This window comes from Malus sylvestris, chromosome 10 (assembly GCF_916048215.2).
Source record: "Malus sylvestris chromosome 10, drMalSylv7.2, whole genome shotgun sequence".
Lineage (NCBI taxonomy): Eukaryota > Viridiplantae > Streptophyta > Magnoliopsida > Rosales > Rosaceae > Malus > Malus sylvestris.
This window is the reverse complement of record NC_062269.1, coordinates 38,374,464-38,399,310: the sequence shown is the minus strand read 5'-3', so window position 1 is coordinate 38,399,310 and position 24,847 is coordinate 38,374,464. Positions and strand designations below refer to the sequence as shown.

Below are 24,847 nucleotides of genomic sequence, written 5' to 3'. Positions count from 1 at the left end.
AAAATACCTAGGGACCTTGTCGCCAGTTGAAGATGGTGAATGTCATCCGGGTGACCAACGGACATATCACCATCGGATACGACGACTGGCATTGGGTTGCACCAACAGCCAAGCAGCATAGCGCATTGGCCCACGACATTGGTCACGTCGTTCGAACCTATTACCTTATGCAATGGAAGTCTTGGAAGGCGATGTCGGACGAGATGAGGACAAGGGTGCGCGCACAGTTGTCGATAAGTATCCTACCTTTTAATTGTTTTTCCTTCAAATTTTATATATTTATATTACTTAATGTATGTAATTAATTTGTTACATTGCAGACGAACTACAATTTCAACGACATCAACGAAGATATGTTGGCGTACATCAACAGGCTTTTCGCTTAACGGTACAAGCAGTGGAAGAGTGACCAACACCAATATTTTGAGACATTTGATGATCTGCATGTCACTCTTGAGGAGGGTTGCCTGAAGGAGTTTGAGGACCGAGAAGATAAGTAGGTGTGGCTCTACAGTCATTTTCAAGAGCTCAGGTATGTGGTACATTTTTTATATTAAATTTAAAAGTATTATACATTTCTTACTAATGTTTATTGATTTTTTTTTTTATATTTCATTTAAATTAGAACTAATACGTTTGTTTTTTGTATAACAGAAGAAGGTGAAAGCCAACAAGAGCAATCGGGAGAAGAAGACTCTTCTCCACCATTTCGGTTTGAGGCCCTTCTCATATAGGATGGAGGCGTGGCGGTAGGTAATAATAAAGTTTTTCATATTCAATTTTTAATATGTCAATAATATTTTTTTTTTCGTACTAACAATTATCAAATCTTGTTCTATTCAGGGGGGGTTCAAAATTTCCGGAGATCGATGTCTTCAGAGACGTTTATGTTCAACTCGGGGATGAGTTGGCCGAGTCACTTCATGTAAGTATTCTTCAATTATAATTATTATCTTACGCATTCAAGTATCATGATTATTATTTGAATGTTATTATTAATATTTTCATGTTATATTACACAGACGAGATGGAGAAGAGGCAATTGGTTCTTCAGAAGTCCGCCTCCCAGCTTCCTCCTGAGACTCCGCTTGAGTCTATGGATCCCCAGAGGATGCGGGGTTTCAGATCCTTACAGAGACCTTGGATCAGACTCTCGGGCGGAGGTCGATGATGTATTGTAAAGGGATAGAGAATGCCCGACGACGAGAACTTAGAGCCTTTTCATCATCGTAGTCAAAGAGTCAGGTGACAGCTTTGACAGTAGAGGTGGCCGACCTTAGGACTGAGTTGGCTTCGTATAAGAGCCAGATGTCACAGATTGTACATGCCCTTAGTCAATCCGGCATTCGTCTCTCGGATCTTTGATTGTCGTCGACATCTGAGCCCCTCCAACCCAAGCATGCCCACAACTCTGCCCTTTCTGCCTCTGAGCTCGTCCCCAACCTCGAGACCTTCCAGCCGCCTCTGAATGACGACCCCATAGACTATGCCGCATTATTTTCTTAGTTTTGTACTCCCTTACTTTTTAAACATTTTCCTTGTACATACATTTATATTTATTTAAATAAATTATTTTTCTCTTCATTACATTTTTTAATTGCAATTTAATTTTATTACAAAATTAAAATAAAACAAAACAAAAAATTGAATTAAATTTTTTTTTATTTTTTATTTTTGCGCGACGAATACCTTTGTCTCACAATATTATAACGACTAACAAGGTTTCGTCGCGTAACTGTAAACTGTCGTCGCACAAAGTTTCGAGAGACGAATACTAGTTGTCCCACCTTTGTGTCCTGGTATTTTGTGCGACGAACACATTCGTTCCTACAAATTTTGTGCGACGAAGGCTAAACCATCACGCCACATTTTTGTGACCAATGCTATTGTTCGTCGCGTAAAGTCTTTCTTCATGATCCTTGCGCGACGAAGTTTCCGTCATGTAGACATTTATGCGACAGAATGACACTTTGCGCGACCAACTTTTGTTCGACATGCAAATAGTTAAACATAGTAGTGTAACCTTGTAATTCCATTGAGAAACAACATGACACTATCTTCGCTTGCCATCAACGAGAGAGCAAGGGAGCGTGGGAGTACTTGTAAGAAAACACTACAACGCTCAAGTTATGGAGCGCCGATATTTGCAGGAGGATTTCAGAATAACTTCATACATTTTTCATCTCCTTGTAGTGAGATAATTGGCCTTTATATAAGCATTGAAGTCTTAAACTCCAAGTCCCACTATATATTTCTCCATGTTCTGTGTAGTGGGTATTAGGTTGCTTGGTTATAGTACCCCACTTTCTCATGTTTAGGCGTTTAGTGGCTTGATTAGATGGAGAGTAATTTTTAGTTTCCACATACAAGCAATTACTTTGGGAATCAAAAATTACTCCCCACGTTTGGCATTAGGAACCCTTCCATTAATTAGTTTCAATATAGCTTCTTTACCTTCTTGAATAGGGTTGTCCGACCACGTCATACATAAAACACTTCTCACATAAATACAAGATATTCTATGTGTTTTGTGCCCAACCCTGTCATAGTCAGACGACCCTACTTGAGTTCCTCTCCAACATTTGCCATCGAGTTACGTTTACTTTAGTTAATTCGTCATCTCACATCTGCCACTCTTTAAGGGAATAGAGATGTCCTCTAATGTCTAATCACATATCCCTTCTTGTTATATCTTTTAAAATAAGAAAAACTAATTAAAATTGTTTGAAAACTTTGAGTTTTAACGATAAGGACAAAATAAAAAGTAAAGTGAATAGTACCAGGATTTACTTTTTAATGCAAAAATGTGGTTTTTCGTTAAAACGAACAGTACCAGGAGCTTTTCGTTAAAGTTCATTTTAAAATAAAGAAAAACTATTGAAAATGACTTGAAAACTTTGAGTTTTAACGATAAGGACAAAATAAAGGGTAAAATGAATAGTACAAGGTTTGACTTTTTAGTGTAAAAATATGATTTTTTGTTAAAATGAATAGTACCGCAGACTTTTTGTTAAAACTCCCTTAAAATAAAGCTAATCTAGGGTGAGTTGGAAAGATTAGCATTAAGCATAGCTCGTTGCTTTGTTGTTAGGGTTTTTTAATTCGTAAGCACGTTTGTAATCCGTAAGCAAGTTGCTTTAATCAAATGATAAAAAAAAAAAGTCTTCTGTTCGTTATTCATTTATATATTAAATATTGAATTCAGTGTGCCGGTTGGCTGCAATGCCAGCTGGAAAATTAGGATTTTTCTTTATAAAAAATTGTATTTATTGTCCATACACCATCTGTAAGTTCCCATGGCAATAATATAAGTTTTTTAGCCTAAAATAATTTATGAGACTTTGATTTTTGATAATGAAAATTGATAAAAATGATCTTGAATTTGTTTACTGTAAATCATTTTGGTCTTTCGGTGAAAAATATGTCGATTTAGATTAGAATAACTCCTTACTTTGATTCATGAGATTTAAAATCGATAGAAATGGTCCATGAGTTTGTCTACTATCAATCATTTTAGTTCTGCCGTGAAAAATCTTTGTCAAATAAGGATCAAAATGATAAAAATAACCTTAATTTAATAAATTAATATACAACGGACCAAAATGATTTGACAAAATTGAGGATATTTTGTCATTTTATTCTTATTTACATATATTTTTCACAAAATAACCAAAATGATTGATGATAAACAAACTCAACCACTCCTATAGATTTTAAATCTCAGGATCAGAGTGATGAGTTATGCCATTTCAAAGACCATTTTGGATAAAAAGCCTTCTCGAAATAAAATCAGTACAAGAAGAATAGATCGATGTATGTATTCAGGCACTTATGGCATTTTGTATAAACGATTGCCTCTAATATATAAAGATGATCATGTACTCTCAACCGGACAACAACTCATCTCATCTTTCTACCTGAAGGAATCAATCAAAATACTGCACTGGATGGATAAAAGATTAGCCCCTACACTTAATTACACAAAGAAACTGAAATTATTCACACATATTTAACACAGCCTCGGCCAAGTTTGTGGATTGCTTCTCCCGGGATGGCATAAAACACGGTCGAATCAAGTGTCACTCCAGGTATCGTCATCGCTCCCAACAGCCTGATAAGTTTTGATAAATTGTCAACTTGGTTGCTGTGATGCAAATAATGAGAATGGACAAAAGGCAAAGGAAAGAAAAGAGGTGCAGGGCAATGGGGAACCTGGCGAATGGCATTTGCTTTCTCCAAAATTGCGGTGACTTTGACATTGGCGGCAGGTGCTGGTGTGGCGGCTGCCTTTGCTGGCACTGTGCGTCTCAGGTTGAATGACTGGAAGGACATAACAAGAAACGAGCACGAAGTTAGCACTAGTTTCTTTGTTACTTAATCTACTCTAGTCTAGTTTGAAAGGTCGCAACAGATGAAAGCAAAGCTTTACTACACGATGAAATCAATCTATCAAGATTTAGTACAACCAGGCATGTTCTATGTAAATAGAGCGTATATGGATCTGCGGCAGCAGAAGAGATGAGAAAAATCTCGATTTGGCACTGTTGATGCACATTTCACATACGAATATGAAACGCTCCAGTACAAACACAAAGTGACTTTTACTTGGAAAGCAGGCAAATGACAAGAAAAAATGGTGACTCACCTTTGTTCTAATTTGTTGCAGGAAATCTTCTTTTTCGTCTGCCCCTTTGCCATTTAGATCCTGATCAGTATCTTTCTGTCCATTCACGTGCTGGTCCTGCTGCAGCAAGAAGAATTTGATAATATGTCCTTACTCAGTTTCAACTCGCCACTATTCCTATTTGAATACCTGTCATGCCTTAAAATAATAGGATTGAACTAAAATACATGATACCTTGTCTTGCGGTTTAATGGAATCCTCATTCATTTGTTGTTGCTGTACTGGCGCTGGCTTAGGTTGCTGGAGGGTGACAGACCCCAAAACTTCTGCATTTAACGCATGCCTAAAACCTTTGAATACATCTTTTTCTACTGTAAATGGTTTTGAAGCACGCCATTCCACTGGAGGGAGAGGTGGTGATCCTGGTGTATAATCCTCTGAACATCTCAAACCAGGGAGATCCTTTGGACCTGAATCATCTTTTGCTTCTTGCTGAAGTACAGGTTCTAAAGCATCAAAACTTGGAAGATCAAGTAGAGGATCAGAGAGAGAATAGTGTTCCAGACCATTCTCATTGTGCACACTTTTACTTCCACCGTCAACATAAGTGGCATTATGGGATATTCCGTCTAGTATCGGGGAGGTGGATATATGTTCCTCTGATGAGATTCCACATAAACCATCATATAGTTCCTCTAATGAGATTCTACATAAACCATCATATAGTTCATGGTTATTTCTTTCTAGAGTTTCACCAGATTCCCATTGTTCAGAATTCGATTCAGAGAGATGGCTATGACAATCATCTGATATATATGGAGATGATCTACAGAATGTGTCACCGTCAGAATCAGAAACAAATTCATGCAGAGGAACAGCAGGTTCTGGGATCAACTGAAATGACTGAAACATGTCTCTTGCACTTTCATGGCTTTGATTCCCATCAGATAATTTCAGTTTGAGTATGGAAGTTTCAATGCCATCTACGGGATGGAAAGATATTTTCATATGTTCAAGTGGTGGTGAAGAAGGAGATGAATCAACACCAATTCCATCCTCAAACGGCTCTCTGACAGATGTCTCAGGAAATGCTTGGTACTCTACTCTCTGCTGCTTATTTCTCCGGTCCAGTACACCAGCATCTGAATAACTAGTAGGCTCAGATCCGTCATCATGGACATGTGCAATTTTTCTACCAAAATCATTCACAAGTAACCTACGGCCAAGCCCAAAAACCCAAGAAGAGTTTTCCTCTTTCTCCTGATTCACTTCATTGGAAGTGGACTTTCCATATGGAGCAACTGGCAACACAGTCCCAGGTTCTATCGTATGAGAATCACCAATATTACGAAGTTTTGGATACAATTCAGTGGGTGAAAATCCGTTAGGTATTTTCTTGAAAGAGATGCCATCATCTTGATTCTCAGAGCATGATATGGAGCATTTCGAACTCAAATCCTTATCATTACTGCCAGCATTCTCAACCAACGGACTTTCTTCGCTTTCATGCTCATCAACTATATGCTTGTAAGCATGATTTGAGAGACCAACTGTCTCAGTGTGATTTCTGTTAGCAGAATCTTGACTTATAGGACTTGACATGCTGAAATCAGGAGGTTTTGATGGCTGAAGTCCTAATAGGCCACCATTTGTCCAGAAATTTATTGAATTATTCCTGTAAATGTCAGCAGGGGATTCTTGAGACCCACATAAACTGCTTGTGATCTTATCCTTCACACTAGTAGTTCCAGAGCCAGAGACAGAGGGTGTTGAGTTATTACTGGAATCATCAGCAGGAGATTCTTGAGCCTCACATAAACTGCTTATGGTCTTGTCCTGATCGTTAGTAGTTCCAGATGAAGGAGATGTTGAACTGGTCCTGGAAACGTCAGCAGGAGATTCTTGAGGAATATATAAACTGCTTATGGTCTTATCCTGCAAGTTAGTAGTTCCAGAGCCAGAGGATACTGAATCACCACTAACAGATTCTAACCTTGAACCATAAAAAATGTCAGCTCTATTGGTGCCCACAGCGTGGTTTGGATTAGAAGGTTCCATGTCTATCTGAGGCACCTGCTTATGTATAGGACTGTCTGACGAGGCTGAGCTTGGCAGATCTGTCGGCACTTCTACTTCGGAGGAAATGTAAGACGTTGAAGTATGAGATTCAAAAATTGGAGTTTCATCGTCCAAACAATCGCGTGAAGTCTCATGCACACCGTATGGTCCTTCATTGTTGACAACAGAGGCAACATGTTCCACTTCTCGTTTTGTTTGACAATCAAGATCGGTTTCAGATTCTGATTCAATGATGTTAAGTGCATCCATGAAATTGTCTGGTTGACTTTCAATTTCATCAGTCTGGTTGCTGCTCGAGATTGATTCCACAATATTTTCATCATCAAAGAGAGCATCCATTCGCTCAACAATTCTAAAGTTACCAGCTCCGGCTTCATGTGCATCCAAGTTATCTTTTGTTGGATGCATCTCTGTAGTTTCATCTATACTATTCTGTTGACATTTCGGATCCACTATCTCTGTTTTCTCATCCCAGTTAACACAAGATGAACCAGAGGTAACTTGGTCCTGTAATGAACTTCCAGGAGAGTTATCATCTACAAATCCAGTTTGATCAGCAGGTGAGACAGAATCAATAGTATCAACATGCTGCACCAATTTAGAAGTAGGTGATTCCTTGGATTCGTGTTCTTCGCCTTGCATGGAGGAACTTGGATGGGCAGCATACTCAATATATCCTGACTCAGTTCTTGAATCAAAAGAAGTGGAATTGTCCCCCAGGTCAGATTTCAATCCCATGTCGGCTGTGGAGGCAGTTTGAGAAGACGAGCTTCGCCCATTTACAATAGGAGAAATATATTGCATTCTGCATAGTCAGACATCATAAGTATTTAGTTCCATTTAGTCAAAGATGGGAGCCACTTGTCACTTATAGATTTATGCATTAATTAGAGACTTCCTCTAAGTATGCATATGTGTGTAAACATATACGATACCTGCTACTGCGATTAGATGCTGATGCACCACGCAATACATCTCCTTTACGTTGTGATCCTCTTTTCTTCTGTCCATTTCAACATTTTAATTAGAAAAATCCCAAGTGACAGAACCTTTGAGGTACTTAGAAGATAGAATAATCCAACAAAACAATGCATACAGATTACGGATGGCAGAAAATCAAACTCTGATCAAGAAGAAATTGATGTGAGAGGCCATTGCACTTCACTATCTTAACAATGATAAAATATGCCTGCATCTATCTCTCTTAAGAAAACTTTTGAGCCATACTCATCCACAATATTGCATATGAAAGCATAAGCAAAGTTCGTTCGAATAAGAAATACAGATTCTCTGCTTGGGATGAAGCACTAATGTCTAAGAGTGGGTAAGATTTGGGATGGTTTAGGTTGGGCTCCAGTCAAAACCGACAGGACGTTACCAGGTTGTGACTTTTCAAAACCCAAAACCAAACCTAATGGAAACAGGTTAAGATGGGTTGGCAATAGGTTGCAATTTATGCTTTGGGCATTCTTTGATACCCTAGTAAATAGCCACTTCTGACAACGATAACTTGGATGCACATGAAGCCGTTGAAAAAGGTTGGTGCATACCTTGCTTCTTTGAGCCTTCCTAGATCTTCGGACTTTTTCAACATTTTCTTCATCAGGGATAGCAGATGCTTTTTTGAAAAAGGTTGGATCTGAATATCTCTTCAAACAAGATCCTGGGCCACCAGTATCAAATCTGAACGGTAAAGGAAATAATTCCATCATGTACCAGTTACTATAAAATTTTAAACTACTTGTACGCCAATTAAGGTGAATAAAAAAATTTAACCACAAAATGTAAGCCAATTAAGGTAAAGATAGGTAAAGAAAAGATTTCAATCATACTTGTCCAGTAAATCCAACCGTGGACGATCCCGACATCCTTCATATGAATCCATAATAAAACGAGGCAAGTCATTGTAGATGAAATGATTTTTCTCATTTCGAATACGAGGATGCCACTCTATACCTGCAAAGCAACTGCCTTCTATTAATGATTCAATTATCAGGATAATGATGTCACACCCATGGGATAAGGACTATAGAGTATATAAGAAAATAATATCCACAATAAAGAACAGATGAAACAAGGTCAATTATGAAAGGTTTGTACTGAAGTAATCCCCCCAAAATTCAGAGTCTATATAATGCTGTCCCAGAATATGTGTAGATTTGCTGCTATGGTCGGTAAGTAGTGTTATCCAAGTTTTCCAAGCTATTTTAAACGTAAGATTGTATATGGAAAAAATAACCCACTTCTAAGAAAATTGCAGTTCTCTTGTTTACAAAACAATAAAAGAATACTTGCACTAAATATGAATTGACATATAATTCTATCTTCCTAGACTTTCCTTTAAGGATTTCAGCTTCAATATCTAGTTCTTAAACGGTTTGCAAAAACAAACCTATACAAAAATATGTAATGAATCATAGTGGTAGCTAAATCTAACCATAGATAATTCCTTTTTTACATCATAAAATAAGTTATTACATCACCAGTATTGAATTTTATGAGAACCTGCAGCTTATTTAACAAAAGTTCCGAGCAGTTTGCACAAGAGTGAACGACATCTGTTGATAGTTGTTAATAGCTGGCATATGATATACAGACATAAAGGTGAGAAACAAAAGCCATACCACTGGTGTAAGCAAAATGTATGTGGCTTGTTTGAGCAAGTACAGCCTTCTCGAGGGGAGGAACTGCAGCTTCAATGTGCTGCACACGAACCATCAGTTTATGGCTTCTAGAAGCTGTAGTCATCACTTGCTCTTGCAAGCCATGAAAGACCTCTGCTGCAAACCTACATGTTTTAAGTTACTTTCTAAGTTAGTACCGTTTACTATTATACATATACAAACAGTTGTTATAAATTATAATAGAATAATCACTAGCTTCAACCTATTGCGTTATACATTTCAGACTTGATAGCCTATATCGAAGATCCAAAATTCACATTTTTTGGCCTTTCACCAACCTGAGGAACTTTCACTAAGCACAGGAGATAGGAATCTCCACCCAACAAGTAACTTTCAACCAATTTCATCTCCGGGGGCAAGTTAAGTTTAAACTTATTCAGTCTCTTGTTGCCAATGTTAATAATACATAAGAAGGACAGGATCTTATTGCAGTTAGTGCCATTTTCGCCTGAAAAGAACTGAAATACCGGTCCACTACCCTAAATGATATAGAATTCAATCTCACAGCATCCAAATGTCCCCAAACAGGCCAAAGTAAAGTTCAATTGTACTAAGTCTCCATGACCATGATAAATCATTCCATTCTACCAACAAGAGCTAGCAAGAAATCTACTAGCACCCTATGATACGACAGCGTTACGTAAAATCTCTAAAACGAGGATATGATACGTCATGGAGACGACAGTAAAAATATATAATTTAGAACATATTTTTAACCTGAAAACACCAAATTCAAGTTCATTCAAGTGTGAGAGTTATATTCCTTGTTTCCATTAGAGGCAAGCACATTGTATTCATCATCTTGCAACTAAATCTGTGTTTCCTATTAATATTCTCCTTTAATTTCTCATTTGAAAGTGTAACGGTATCCTAAAAGCCGAATACTTGTATCCGGCGAGTATCCGGGAGTATTCGACACGTATCGTATCCGATGAAGCATAGGGAAACGCGACCAAACTAAAGCATCCGTGCTTCATAGGTAACACCCCAAATTGACATTACGCTGAAAATAGCTGCAACACAAGGTTACCATATTTTGCAGTGATAAAAACACCAAAATCAAATAAACCTGTAAATATGCAGGATCCAGAGCATTTTCAAAACACTCAATGGCCTAACGAAGGTGATAATTCATGTCAATCCCCATATAACGCAGAAAGAAAGTAAAAAATACCAACTTTACGACTTGTAATATATAATCCCACAACTAATCCAAAAGAAAATGTAATTGACAACCCAATTTGTTAAATTACAATAGTTACCAAATTGCATTACTTCAACAGAACTTCAACGCCAAAAGAAGTAAACTTTAGATTGAATGAGCTGAACCCAGATACAAAAATACACAGAAAATGGAAGAAAATGCAAAAGGGTGGTGAGAAATGAACTGCCTGAGTAAAATTGGAGCAAAAGAAGGGGTAAAACTTACTCGGCAAGATCACCCAACTGGCGCAAGATCCCAACGAGGCCGGAGACGGCAACGCCGTCGAGCACAGCTTTGGGATCTTCTCTGTTCACCTCCTTGTACAGCTGAGGCTGCCCCAAGCTGTACTCGTTCCGCACCTGAAACCTCACCAGCGGCATCTCTCGCTTAATTACTCTTCCAGCTGATGTTCTCTTGCTCTCAGAAAATCCGAGAAAATGTTTTCATAGCAACCAGGCAGGCTTCAAGCTTTTCAAATAACACGCAAATTGCAATGAATGAAGGAATGGAATTGAAGAGAGAGAGAGAGGGAGAGAGAGAGAGGAGAGAGAGAGTAGGTGGTGAGATTGAAGCAGGTTAACTGCCGAGGGGGAGAGAGAGAGAGAGAGAGAGAGAGACTGATTTGTGAGTGTGCGAGTGTTTCTGTGTCGTTCGGAATGAGAAAGGGGAGAGGCGACATTGCCAACTCTGCAAGCCATTCTTTAGGTGCAACAGAGAAATCATTGTGTTGAATTACCATAAATACCCTTATGTGTTGGTATAATTACGCTGTGATGTGGCCTTTGAGGACTCCGATGCAATTCAAAAAATAAAGGGTAAAAGTGGAATTTCGTTGGGTTCGTCTGGTTTTGTATCTTTTTCAATTCTGGCTACAGAAAACTGTGTATAAAAAAAATATAAAGGGTAAATGTGGATTAAATGATTATATGATTTTTTTATTTTTTATAAATGAATTTAAAGTTGTACTGTCAACAAAATTAATGATGAACTTAACTGTTTTCATTTATTAAATTCTTAAATAATTATTAAAAATTTAATTGTTAATTTCGGCAATGTATGTCGTGCATTGATGTATTCTATAATTTTCTTACGAGCCTTTTGAGTTTGTTAGCAACAATGGTCACCAATTGCAGTAAGGCAGTTTTAACCGGGAGCCAATATGTCACTAAACGCTTTTTCTTTGCAGTTTTTTTATTCGGTGATATTTAATCTAATCTAAATTGCATTAAGTGATATTTGAACTTCTATACAAAGAAAGAAAAAAAAACACTCTAATTTAGTCTACTTAAGTAAGTCCAAATACGCTACGCAACTAAATTTTTCTTTTTCTCATTACTTACTTAATATGCAGTAAGTCAAAACTTAGCATGTTCTTTTATTCGCTTTCCTTTAATACTTTGGTTGGAGATTGTTTTTGTCGATTTAGGGCTAGATGTGACTTTAGCCGAGATGACCTAACAAACATTAAGGTCCCATCTTCTGTTAGTCAATGGGGTTGACTCTCCTCATCTCAAATTTGGTGTGGGATTGACCTTCAACCAGCAAGCAGCAACCCAGTTAGCTTCCACTCCAACCCCCAAAAAAATATAACAAACTGCACGTTTTATTATTCAAAAAAAAATTATATTACATTTTTTACAGTATTTTAGTATGGAAGTTATGAGACCGAGTCCTAGTACAATTGCAAGTCATACCTAAAATATAAATGAGATCACGAGTCTTATATTATATTTGAAGTGGAATAAATACGTATTACTATTGCGACATTGCCATAAAAAATAATAACGGCTTCGTGGCTGGTCTTCCACGCTACCGCCCGAAATATACCACCATCAATATCGCTCGACGACGGTCACTGTTGGAGTGCAATGCTTACAGTATGAGCAGCGTGGCAAACCGAGTAATACTCTATATCATTGATTCCAAAACATGCAGCTATAATGCAATACTTTAGGCAAATATTTGCATATAATTATTAATTAGGAAGAAAAAAATGCCGGAATATAATGCATGATTAAAGTTGTTAAAACGCTAACGAGGGTTGTTTCAGTTAATAAGTGTGATTAACTTCTAATTCAAGTTTGAATAACAGTAATTTTCAACTTAAGATTCTACGTATGTTATGGCGAACAGAAGTGGACTACTTTTTTTTCATTTAATGACAACATGGCACTCCAAGTAGGAGGTGACCCTATTTAATTTTCTAGTTCTGCATCTTCTGCTGCATGCCCAAGGAGAGATTAAATTTTATATTTGATGGTCCATATGAAGCATGGTCCATAGTTCATCTGCATCTTCTGCTGCATGCCCAAGGAGAGATTAAATTTTATATTTGATGGTCCATATGAAGTATGGTCCATACTTCAAAATTAGCCAACACACCATGAATCAATGCATGCATTAATTAGCTTCCAATTGCTTTTATATGATTATTAACATGAACACGATGTTGTTATTCACGACGCTTTGTAAAAATTATTTTGTACAGGATTTTTAAATTACAAGAGTAGACTTGTACTAACTCAAGTGCATAACGACTATATCAGATAACGATAATAGTAGCGTTGAAGTCAAATAATAAAGTTCAAGTCAAATTGGTTTACATAGTTATATCTTGAATAAATTAGGGTTAGAGTTTTAATTAGTTTCCTATTCTTTGTGTCATAAGGAAGAGTGAAACTCGGATTAATTCCTAGTAGTTAAGGGGCTTTTGCATGGAAAACGACAATTTCATGGGATTGAATAATCTAGTCATAAGCTCATTAGGGTTTCTAGTAGTGGATCTGATTTTAGGGACGTGAAGCTTAGATAAGTTTGAAGTTTCTATGCATAGTGTCAATAGCATCTCCAAAAAAGATATCAACAACGCCAAATAGACAATAATATATTGAATTAGTTTAACAAAAATTTAGAACTTCTCTCAAAGACGTTGTTAGTAATATATATAGCTAGCTAGCAAAGGTCTGTCGTGGGACAGCCTGGTGCCAATCCCATCTTTATTTCAATGAATTGATCTTGTCAGCATTCAGATATGCATGTAATGCAGATTTGCAGAGTTGGTGGGCTAAATATTTGCAATTAAGGTTTTAGGCCTCCTCTGTCTTTCACACGTTTACTACCAGTCTGAAGATGCTCACATGCATGAATCATGATCACCATTGAACAAGTTTTTCTTTCCATCCAAGCTCAAGTTCCCAAATTGTTCACTTTTACGAGTCTGGTTATAATGCTACGTACCAAGTTAACCGTTATAAAAAAATGCATGTTTAATATTTTAGTGGATAAGACGCTAGGTTTTACTCATACATCTCGAGTTCAAAACTCTCAATTCACTAAATTATTGTAATTATTTTGAACTCTTCTCTCTCACCTTAATAACAATAAATTTTGTTTAAAAAAAAAAAGAAGCGTCGTAAAAAATATTAAATTTCTATATGCAAGATTTAACTGATAATTTTTTGGACCATTCTGGGTGTGAAAAATGTATAGGATACAAATAGAATTAACTTTGGAACATATATGTGGGTACACGATGCTATGTGTGGCTATCCATGGCAGACTTGGGCCGGAAAATGCTCTCCTTCCTTTGTCTTATGACCAATTTAGGGAAGTTTGGTGCCCCTGCATTTATTGGGGATACAGCACCTCTTTCTTTGAGAAGACTAAGTCTTTCAAACCGAACAAAACCAAACCGGCTTAATAGAACCAATTTCCGGTTTGACAAAATCATTACACACATAATTAAATTCGAGTCTGTATCGCATTATCTATCTACTCAAGACACACATAATACTATGTTTGGATGAAGAAATTTAAGATTACTAAGAAATTTTAAAATGACAAAAATTGAAATGACGAGATTTTATTTTATAGAATTTGTGAATTTTCTTATTTAGTTAACATAAAAGAACAATGGAATTAAATACGGAATTTGTTATTTTTAAACTCTCAATCATACAAATTGGAAATGACACCTACTTAGATGGAATTTAAACTTAGGAATTGAAGGTCCCAAATTCCAAGTTCTTTTTTTTTCCATGCGGAAATTCTAAATTTCTATGTTTATGAATCCAAACAAGAGAATTTGTGCATGTTAATTTATAAATTCTACTTTTATCCAAATTTCAAGTTTATTTTTCACATCCAAACATAGTGTAAGTCATACAAAGACCCCTTAAATTCAAGTCCACAAAAATGGGCTCGTGTGAGATCCTAAGAGCAACTCAAGCATGACAAAGGCCCCTTAAGGCAACTTCCTATTCAATCCCCTCCAGTGAACAGTAATTGCCTTTAATGAACAGTAACTACCTTTTGCATCTCCACCCCTAAACTAAATAGTCATGACAATAGGTAATAAAATATTAGTATTTTTTATTTTATAAAATAATACAAAATAATTTTATTTGTAATTTCGGATAAGATTTTTAATCGTTCGTTGCGCCACGTGTCATTATCCGAAAAGACAATCTTTGGTGATAGATTTCGATAAGATTTTTATCCAATGTCGTTATGCCACGTGTCGTTACCTTTTCAAAATCGTTGAGGATAGATTTCCGATAAGATTATTAACCAATCATGTCACGCCACGTGTCACAATCTGTTTACAATCTTTGAGGATAAATTTCAATCAGATTTTTAACGAATGACAGCATGCCACGTGGTATTATATACAACCTAATCCTTTCTTTTTCCTCCTTATAACCCATCATCCATCCTAAGAAATCACACACCAAAATCAAAATCTCTATCATTATTTATAGTTTCTGTTTCCTTCTTACAATGTCTTCTTCAAGGATGTTGTGGGAAATCGATGAGCAAGAGAAAGAATTGTTTAAGCAAGGGGAAGAAATGTTCAATCTCCAGATGGGCGAAATAAGATGGAAAAGGAAAAGGATGAGGAGCGCATAAGGAGAAATGACAAAGCAAGAAGCCAAAGAGTCTCACGTTCTCGTTGAGTCATCCAAGTTGTGGCTCAGATCTCCAGGCCCAGCCGTTCTGCAAACATTGATACAAGCAGGCAACGACAAGGTACATATCTCTTGGACGATTATTTTATCCGTAACAGTGCATTCCCTGATACGTACTTTAGACGTCATTTTAGAATGGAACGACATTTGTTCAACAAAATCATGATTGTTGTTTGCAACCATGATTCTTACTTTGTGCAAAAGAAGAATGATTTTGGTGTTATGGGTCTCCTTCCTAAGCAAAAAATTATTGCTGCCTTGCGGATGTTTGCATATGGAGCATTTGCAGACCAAGTGGATGAGATAGCAAGGATGGGGAAATCAACCATTCTTGAGTTCCAGATGAGGTTTTGTTCCACAATCGAATCTATCTACGCCACATAATATCTCTGGAGACCTACTGAGATGGACTTGTAAAGGCTTATGAAGAATAGCAAGATGCGAGGTTTTCTTGAGATGATTAGAAGCATCGATTGTATGCACTGGACCTGGAAAAATTGTCCAAGTGCATGACAATGAGCTTATGGGGATAGAAAATGAGCAAAAAGTATCATTTTTTATATGGTGGCATCATTTGATACATGGATTTGGCACGTTTTTTTGGTGTTCCGGGAGCTCAAAATGACCTCAATGTCCTTGCCCGATCCCCAGTGTTCAACGATGTCCTGCAAGGAAATGCACCAAGAGTCACGTACTGGGTCAACAGACATAAGTACCAGAGGCCATAATACCTAGCAGACGGCATTTACCCAAGGTGGTCATCGTTTGTCAAAACAGTGTCATGTCCACGAACTGCAAAGGAAAAACACTTTGCAAGTTGTCAATAAGGGTGTAGGAATGATGTGGAGTGTTGTTTTGGTATCATCCAAGCTCGTTGGGTGATTGTCAGGGGTGCTGCCAAAATGTTTGATTTAGAATCGCTTCGATCCATCATGATGACATGCATCATTCTTCACAACATGATTGTGGAAGATGAGTACGATTATGATGTCGTTAATGAATATGAGCCAAACACGATGAACAATTCCAAAACATAAATATATTATGTGCATGACACCACTGAAGAACCCGTGCAACACGAGCCATTACAAAGTGATGGATGTTATAATGAAAGGCTTATTCAACGATATACTTCACTTCAGGACCCATATATGCACAATGCCTCGCAAATTGACTTGATTGAGCACCTGTGGGAATTGAAACAAGCTCAAGAAACTGAAGTTCATTTAGTGTGTTTGTTTTTATTTGGTGTGTTTATTTAATTTTGTTTGGTGTGTTTTTTAAGTTCATTTAGTGAGTTTTTTTTATTTGGTGTGTTTGTAATTTTATTTGGTATGTTTATGTAATTTTATTTGGTGTGTTTATGTCCTTTGAATAAAGATTCTCTTAGTTTAAATAAATTATCAAATTAAATAAATATACTCTTAGTTTAAATAAAGTACTAAATTCAATAAATTGGAAACAACATAAAGTATTCTATTCAATAAATAAGAAATTACAATTCAAAGTGATTGGAAAATTATGGGCTCCAATTAAAAACAAATTCCCTAATCCATCGTGAATGGAAAATCATCACCTAACCAATTTGTGGTGCTAGGATCATCTCCTCTTGTGGTGCTAGGACCATCTCCTCTTGCTCTCGCTTCTCTTACACGCCTCTTTCGCACCACATCTGCTTTCCTCGAATTCCAAAATATTTAGAATTCGGAGACATCGCCTCTATAGGCTCTTTCATAATGTCACGATCTTGTTGAGCCCTTCTTTCTTCTTTAAGCTCTTCCTTTTCTTGCCTGAGTAGCTCTTTTTCTCTCTCATTAGCTTGAAATAATCTTTCAACAGCTGCAGCTTTTACCTTCTCTCTAGCCTTATCAGCCTTAAATTTAGCCATTTCCTGCACCAAAGTCAATTCACCTTGGCAAGCAAGTTCTTCCATATATTTTGCATAATCATTCTTGGAAGCACTCCCTTTTCTCTTTGAAGTCTTCTTACCTTGAGGCCCAATTGGATAATGGGTTGACCCCAACCCTTGTTCAGGGGGCATTTCCGGCATTTCTTCTATGTCAGTTTCATGAACATACGAGGCATGATCGGGCATAGAGTGTAGAGGGGTGATGTTCATGACAACTTCTGGACCGACAGGCACAACTCTGAATTTAGGACAATCTTTGACAATATTCCAACATTCCCACCGGGTGAATGTTTGTTTTTGTTTTTGGTTTTGGCATTATACCAAGCTTGTGCTTGAAGTGTCTACACAATGTGGGAGAAGAAATAATTACAATCAAAGTAGCTAATTTAAATTTGGGTACAGTACAAACAAATAAATAATATATTGTTACATGATCTTGCTAAATTTTCCCCACTTCGAAGATTACTACTAGTTTGTGTCAAGACGTCTCTCCAAAGACTAAACTATTGACTGAGTATTCTCCAACGACTGGACATCGATTCTTTCGTTCTTTTCCCACCGATTTTCTCAAGAAAAAAGTATGAATAAGACTCCACATTTCTTGCAACTGCATCTCATTACCAGTAATCGGATCATGAGTAACTTCAACCTAGCAAGAACACAATGTAACATCTTCAATTAGTGTCCAATTCGTACCTGCATCATTAGTCATTTTGTTGAAAACCAATTAGATTGAAACTTTGAGAGAAAGATTGGAATGTGGTTGAAAGTATTTGAGAAAATATGAAATTGTGGTGTAAGGTAGAAGATAATGAGAAGGTATTTATAGAAAAATAAAATCAATTTTTTTAATTTAAAAAAATCGTATTTTTTATTAATTTTTAACATTTTTTTATTAACTTAATTAATTTTTACTGTTGGATTAAAAAAAAAAATCCAACCCTCCATATTGTGCCACGTGGCACAACGGTAACATATCTGAATTTTTTAATGTGACTTTAAAAAAAAAAAATTTAAGGCGAATAACGTGGACCGTGGATCTTAAATCCAACGGCTGATATTGTGGAAGGTTTAAAATTTTTTTTACCATTGGAAATCCAACGGTCTAGAAAAAGTAACCGTTGAAATCCAACTGACGAGAACGTGCCACGTGGCCCACCAATGGTAATATTTCAACCGTCTACACCGCGGACCCCACTTAAAGTTGTCGGTGACATGCGCCTGACGCAAATTTTTTTATAACGTGACTGACATCAGCCATGCATAATTTGGCCTCAGGCTCTCGGGCCACCGATTCGAGCTGGGCCTCTCACTCGGCCCCCCCTCAGCCTAATCGCTCGCATGGGCTGGAGCAAGGAGCTGGGGCTATTGGGTAAAAAAAAATAGCCGGTCCATCAGGCTATTGGTCTCGGTGAAGTTGCTCTAATGTAAAAAGCCTCTTTGTGTGTGCCTTGAGCAGATAGATAACGTGACACAGAAGGCCCTACCCAAAAATATTTTCCGTCCCAAAACCTATTATCAGTCTTCTTTTTGCCAATTGCCAATTATGCTTGTCTAGGCCATCCCATTTGTTCCACCATAGGCTTGTGGTTCATGATGCATTGGGTTTCGGAGACCAACAATGGCACGCATGACCTTAAAAATAAGGTTATTATCGGGCTTCTAACACCGAGCCTGCACTCAATCTTAGGGTCGGGCCAAAGTCTCTTGGGTCGAGTGGCAAGCAATGGGGCAAATAAATTGACAGGTTAACGTCAAACTCCAATTTTTAGGGTTTTGACCAGGAGGTGCAATCTTATGAGAAATTTTTCAAAGTACCGAAAACATGGTCCAATACAGTATTTAGCTATATTCTCGAAACATTGAAATATTTTTTTAATCACCAAGAAATTGGAGTTGGACAAGAAAATGGGGCCAATCACGTGTACATGCTGTAGGGAAATTAAAAGCAAAGAATGTAATAATTCGTTTGGTTTGGTTGGAACCAAAAAACACTGTTGATGAGCAGTAATTTAAGCAAGCTGCAAGCATCTACTCTACTCCCAAGTCCTAAGTTGATATTATAAAGCAACTGAGATTCAGTGCAAATGCAATCCGCATAAGCATAACCCACTTGCCTTCCTTTCCATTTTGAATGACTAAACACTGCATAATTCCCCTTTAAAGTGACCCTGCAATTCACTATGCATCACACAAGTTTGATTCTAGCTACCACTAATTTTTAAGAACGAAAGAACAAACATACAAAGGTTTGATTATACCAATTGTAGTAGTTTTGTAATGCTAGAGTAGTTCATTGGTAATGTTCATGTACTGCATGTTTAGCAACTGAATTTAAAGTTTCTTGGTACTTTGAAGTTCTTTATCCAAACTTAGTGTTGAGAGTAACCCCACATCGAAAAAATGGACCTTGCATGTGCTTATAAGTATTGGGCTATTCTCATATTGTCATTTGATTTTATGGTAGAACCTCAACTTATTCATTAAGCTTGTCAAATTTCCTTTGTATGAAGTAAATCGAGATCTGACTGTGTATTTAAATATGAGCATCCAACTCAAAATTAATTGACAGTGGATGAAGAGGTCCAAATCCATTTAAACTATTAGGCAAGGCTTTAGTTATTCAACATAAGATTCACTCTCAATTGATAGAGACTTACTGTAATGGTTAGAAGCATGGCCTTAATTATTGTAACCAATCCTTCATATTAGAGGGAGAAGTATTGTACCAAACATAAGTTAACTTAGGGTTAATTTTGTAATCAACTAAGGAAGAGAGAATGGAGGATAAACAAATGAAGGAGAATGCATGAAACAAAAACTCAAAGCAAAATCATTTCAAGTTGCTTTTAGTTTTTAGTTTTCATTTTATATAACATTTCATCACAATTTCTTTTTACTTCATTACCTTTCCTCTTTTATTCTTTTCTCTATATAGTTTTCTCCTATTCTTAGCTGAAAGACTGAATACTAAAAACAAAATAGTTACCGATGATTAATTCTTTTGCGGTGACTATTGAAATTTACAATGGTGGTGATCTACTTCATTCATAAGCAAACACTTGGTCCCATTGTCCACGTTGGTTGACAGAATAATATACCACAAAGTTATATACTAAGTTGTCCCACACAAGATCGTCTCATTATCTGAGATATCAATTTTATTTTTTTTGTTTCCAATCATGACTAGATAGTTTGTGTAATGTTTTTCATTCAATTATTTAAAGGAAATTTTAACAAAAAACTTCTGGTACTGTTTATTTTAACGATAAACCACATTTTTACACTAAAAAGTCAATTCTGGTACTATTCACTTTACCCTTTATTTTGTTCTTATCGTTAAAACTCAAAATTTTCAAACCCTTTTCATTAGTTTTCCTTTATTTCAAATGAGCAAAAAATCAATTAACAACTCTTCATGAACATCCATCCCAAATTTAAAATATCATTATAACATTTTTGGAATATATTGTTGGAAAATAGAATCTAATTGCTTTATTAACACATATGTTGAATAAGGGTTACAACTTTTTATTTCCATTCAATTCGGAAATATAAATATTAAATATTAAAATTTCCAATATATATTTAGTGTGTGTTCACATATACACTAATCAACTTATATATAATCAAGTGTTTTTATTTTTCATGTGTTGCTTTTGAAATGATAGTTCAAGTGAGGATGTGAATCGTCCCAATTAAAAAAATTGCAATAATTAATTTTACAAGAAGTTGGATTCCTCACTACATTAAATGTTAATTGGTTTTTACAAATTAAAACTTTAGATAACAGCGGAACTTGTAGTAGTAGAATAGCTTCACTCACGTGTGTGAAGTCCAACTATTACACGTGTTTCACGTCACTTAATATATATTATCTAAATGTCTGTTATGTGTATTACCGATGAAAGTGCATGCAAGGGCAGAGGCAGAGTATGACGAGGTTGGGCTATAGCCTAGGGTAAATTTTGGAAGTACAAAAAAACATGTCATTTTATAAGCTAAAGTTGTCTAATTTGAAATTAGCACAACCTTTTTTTGATAAAATTAGCCTACGTCGAACCGAAAAAGAAAATTAATCCACACCTATAAACTTTCCTAACTCCGCCCTTGAGTACATGTGATTCTGTTCGGTCATTTGGTGAGGATATATATGACAAAACTTGTTATGTTTGGTACAATCTCAAGAGAGATGCAATAATATCTTCATCTTTAGAAAACTTATTACTTTGACCAGACAAGACAACAGTGTGAACCAATTATTCATTACAAAAAAAAAAGTTGAAAGAGATTGAAGATCTATTTGCATTTTACAGCAAATAATCTAAAATCAAGTTCTTTTGGACAATCAAAGAACATGGTAGATCGTCCAGTTTCTTCCTCAGATTAAAAGAAAAACTTTACCAACTGCACCTACCAGCGACTTCTTAACTAGTATCATATATATATATATATATATATATATATATATATATATATATATATATATGTATGTATATAGGTCATTTAACAAGAGGGATCTTTTTTTTTTTTTTTTAAAGGAAACACTCTCTTGACCGTTGGATTAACTTTAATGAAATTGTGTGGTTGAGATTAAATCACAAGCCACGTAATTTCATTAAAACCAAATCTAACGGTCAAGAGAGTATCTCCATTTTTTTTTTAAAATGAAGATCCTTCTTGTTAAAGGATTCATATATATATATATATATTAGTTTTTTGTAGAATGATTGTCTCAGTGGATCTGTGTAAAGCGCGTAACAGGATATTTTTGTTTGAAAAATATAAGAAGAGTATGTAAGCTGTCAAGTGTCAATGGGACCTGCAAAGGGCACACCAAAATCCCTAAAGATATAATCCAAAGGATAAACAGTATTCGCATGTACATGTAAAATTTTGGTTGCCGAGAAAGTTTTGTTTGCCTTTAGTAACCACCATCTTTGGCCAAAAAAAAGCTGAAAGCAGCATAAAGGTTTTGATTAATATATGTCAGAGCCAAAAAGAAAAGTTCATTAATTTTTTAAAAAAATTAATAAAAATAATTTGAAAATTTTAAGATTTAAGGATAAGGACAAAATAAGGATAAAATAAATAGTATTACGATTAATTTTTTAGTGTACAAATGTAATTTTTCGTTAAAATGAACAGTACCAAAACTATTCGTTAAAACTCACTCATTTTAAATCCCAAATAAGCCATAATTTGAAACCTCTATCAGAATGTGAAGACCAAAAAGTGCCCTGGGTAGCTGATATGATGAAATTTTAAGGATTGTCCTTTAAGATTTAGGGTTTAATAATACAACTCAAAATTTGAAGATAACTCAATTGGATTTGTTTTAACAAAATAGCTTTTGAGTGATCGGGTCAATTATGTTCTCTAGTCGTCTAAGAAACAACTTAACCCTAGATTATTTCACTAAACCATCTGCTACCCTAGCTAGATGATCTGTGTACTTTTATACACGTGTACACTATATTCAACGTTGGTAAACATAATAAGACCATCCATATACAGTCAACCTGGGATAATTGTAATATTAATTCCAGAACGTAATGTGTCGGAAGTATTTAACAAATTTGATCATCGATCGTGACGATGATGAGACCTTTGAGAGTGTGTATCTCTGTCTCTAGGAAGTTCATATTGTTATAAAAAAATAAAAAAAATAAAAAAAATATATATATAGGAAGCCTTTAAGAGAATGAATACTCATTTTTCAAAAAAAAAAAAAAAAAAAAACACTCTCTTAGATTTGATTTTAATGAAATTATGTGATTGAGATTATGTGGCCTGTAATTTAATCTCAACCACAAAATTTCATTAAAGCTAAATCTAATGATCAACAGGTTGTTCCCATTTTTTATTTTAAATGGAGATCCCTTTCCTTTAAAGGTTTGTGTGTGTGTATATATACGTGTGTGTGTGTGTGTGTGTGTGTGTACACACCTCAATTACTACCTAAATCATGCAAAGTAATGTTCATAGTAAGTATAATATGAATAAGCAAAATTAAGAGCCATCATATATATATATATATATATAATTGTTATTAGAACTCCGCAACAAAAATCATTTTACATTTTTTTTTTAGTTATTTAGGGTTGCAAAATAGTATTTTTAAAATGTCAATAGCAGCTCCCCTGTAAAAAATCTAGAATGCCATACAAGTTGTTCCCATAAAGCCTGTGTCCACCTCCAAGCAGCATTATGCATTTGGAACATAAACTTAGGGTTGGACCCATCTCTCAAAGATGTCACCAAAATTTGCGTCATCCCCTCTTTTTAGTGTCTCGTAATCTTTACTCTTGATATGCATATAATCATTGTAAAAGAATTCTTTTTTCTTTCCCATAATTTTCCTGAAAGAGTTAATTAGACTTAAGTATACCTTTTTTTTTTAATTTTCCGTTTTGGTTCATGCCGGTTCTTGAGTTTAGATTAGTTAGTCAGAACACTATGTTTGTTCTTAACTCTTGAACTTGTTTGCCCTCTTTAAATTAGAGTAGTTTAATGGAAGGTCGAATCTCCATCCTCTAATTTATTCGAATCCCTTACCTCACTCATCTCTCAAAGATCTATAAAAGTATATTGATCATAGACCCTTACTCATCTCTCAAAGATGTCTCCAAAATCTAGAGTTTCAAACCCTAGATATAAGTATACTAAGTCCACACTCAATTTGTGTATTCTTCATATGATGTAATCCAGAACTGTGATTTATTAATCATCTTCTCCATAGTAAAAAACACTTATCTCAACTCTGATATATAGATAACATACATACATAATTCACTTTTAGATAATTAGACGCAAGAGTTGAGCTATCTATAAGCTCCTGTGGCCTATAGCACAGGGCAAGTTCCAGCCAATCATATTTTAACTTAAACCTTTCATGCCTAACATGATCCACCACCAACATTACCAATACTGTCCTAACTTAACCGCTTATTACTAGGTGTTTGATTTTATCATAAATGATCTCAGTGATTTAGAAGTGAAAACTCCTACATATTAATTGTTTGTCATATGATACATGTGAGATTCCATCTCCAACACGCCCCCAACAAGTGACCCCACATAGGGTCACAAGGGAAATCAATTTCCACATCAAAAACTAACGGACGACTTTTCGAGAGCTTGATGATATTCAATAGTTCGTTACAAGAGCCAATGCACGATTTTTTGAAGGCTTACTTATTTAGTAGTTAGTCACTGGAGCTAATGCACAACTTTTTGAATGCCCAATTATCAGGAAGCAAGTACTTAGCTAAACAGTTAACTGATAGCTCACTCTTTATACACCCTACCCTATTCTTTCTGGGTTAATTTCAAAATTATGGGTACAAGTCTCATGATTTGTAATATAAAAAGTACCCC

The 24,847-nt window shown here is 35.8% G+C and overlaps 1 protein-coding gene across 2 annotated transcripts; it reads right to left on the bottom strand.

The window, feature by feature from the left end:
- Positions 1 to 3,814: 3,814 nt before the first annotated feature.
- Positions 3,815 to 11,265, bottom strand: LOC126586915 (protein SCAR3-like). Of its 2 annotated transcripts, none has more exons than XM_050251876.1 (9): positions 10,817 to 11,265; positions 9,328 to 9,491; positions 8,536 to 8,659; positions 8,254 to 8,386; positions 7,639 to 7,706; positions 4,859 to 7,508; positions 4,646 to 4,744; positions 4,213 to 4,320; positions 3,815 to 4,111 (listed from the first exon to the last, which is right to left on the bottom strand). In XM_050251876.1, the coding sequence occupies exons 1-9, from the start codon at positions 10,969 to 10,971 to the stop codon at positions 4,073 to 4,075; spliced, it is 3,540 nt and encodes a 1,179-aa protein (XP_050107833.1). In that variant the 5' UTR covers positions 10,972 to 11,265; the 3' UTR covers positions 3,815 to 4,072. The 2 variants fall into 2 exon arrangements, with proteins under 2 accessions (XP_050107833.1, XP_050107834.1); XM_050251877.1 differs by having other exon boundaries at positions 4,646 to 4,741.
- Positions 11,266 to 24,847: the final 13,582 nt, after the last annotated feature.

Coding starts and splice junctions, on each gene's coding strand:
- LOC126586915 (XM_050251876.1), bottom strand. CDS start 10,971: ATGCCGCTGGTGAGGTTTCAGGTGCGGAACGAGTACAGCTTGGGGCAG. Junction 7,707..8,253: donor GGAAGGCTCAAAGAAGCAAG/GTATGCACCAAC, acceptor TGAAATGGACAG/AAGAAAAGAGGATCACAACG. Junction 7,509..7,638: donor GCATCTAATCGCAGTAGCAG/GTATCGTATATG, acceptor CTGACTATGCAG/AATGCAATATATTTCTCCTA.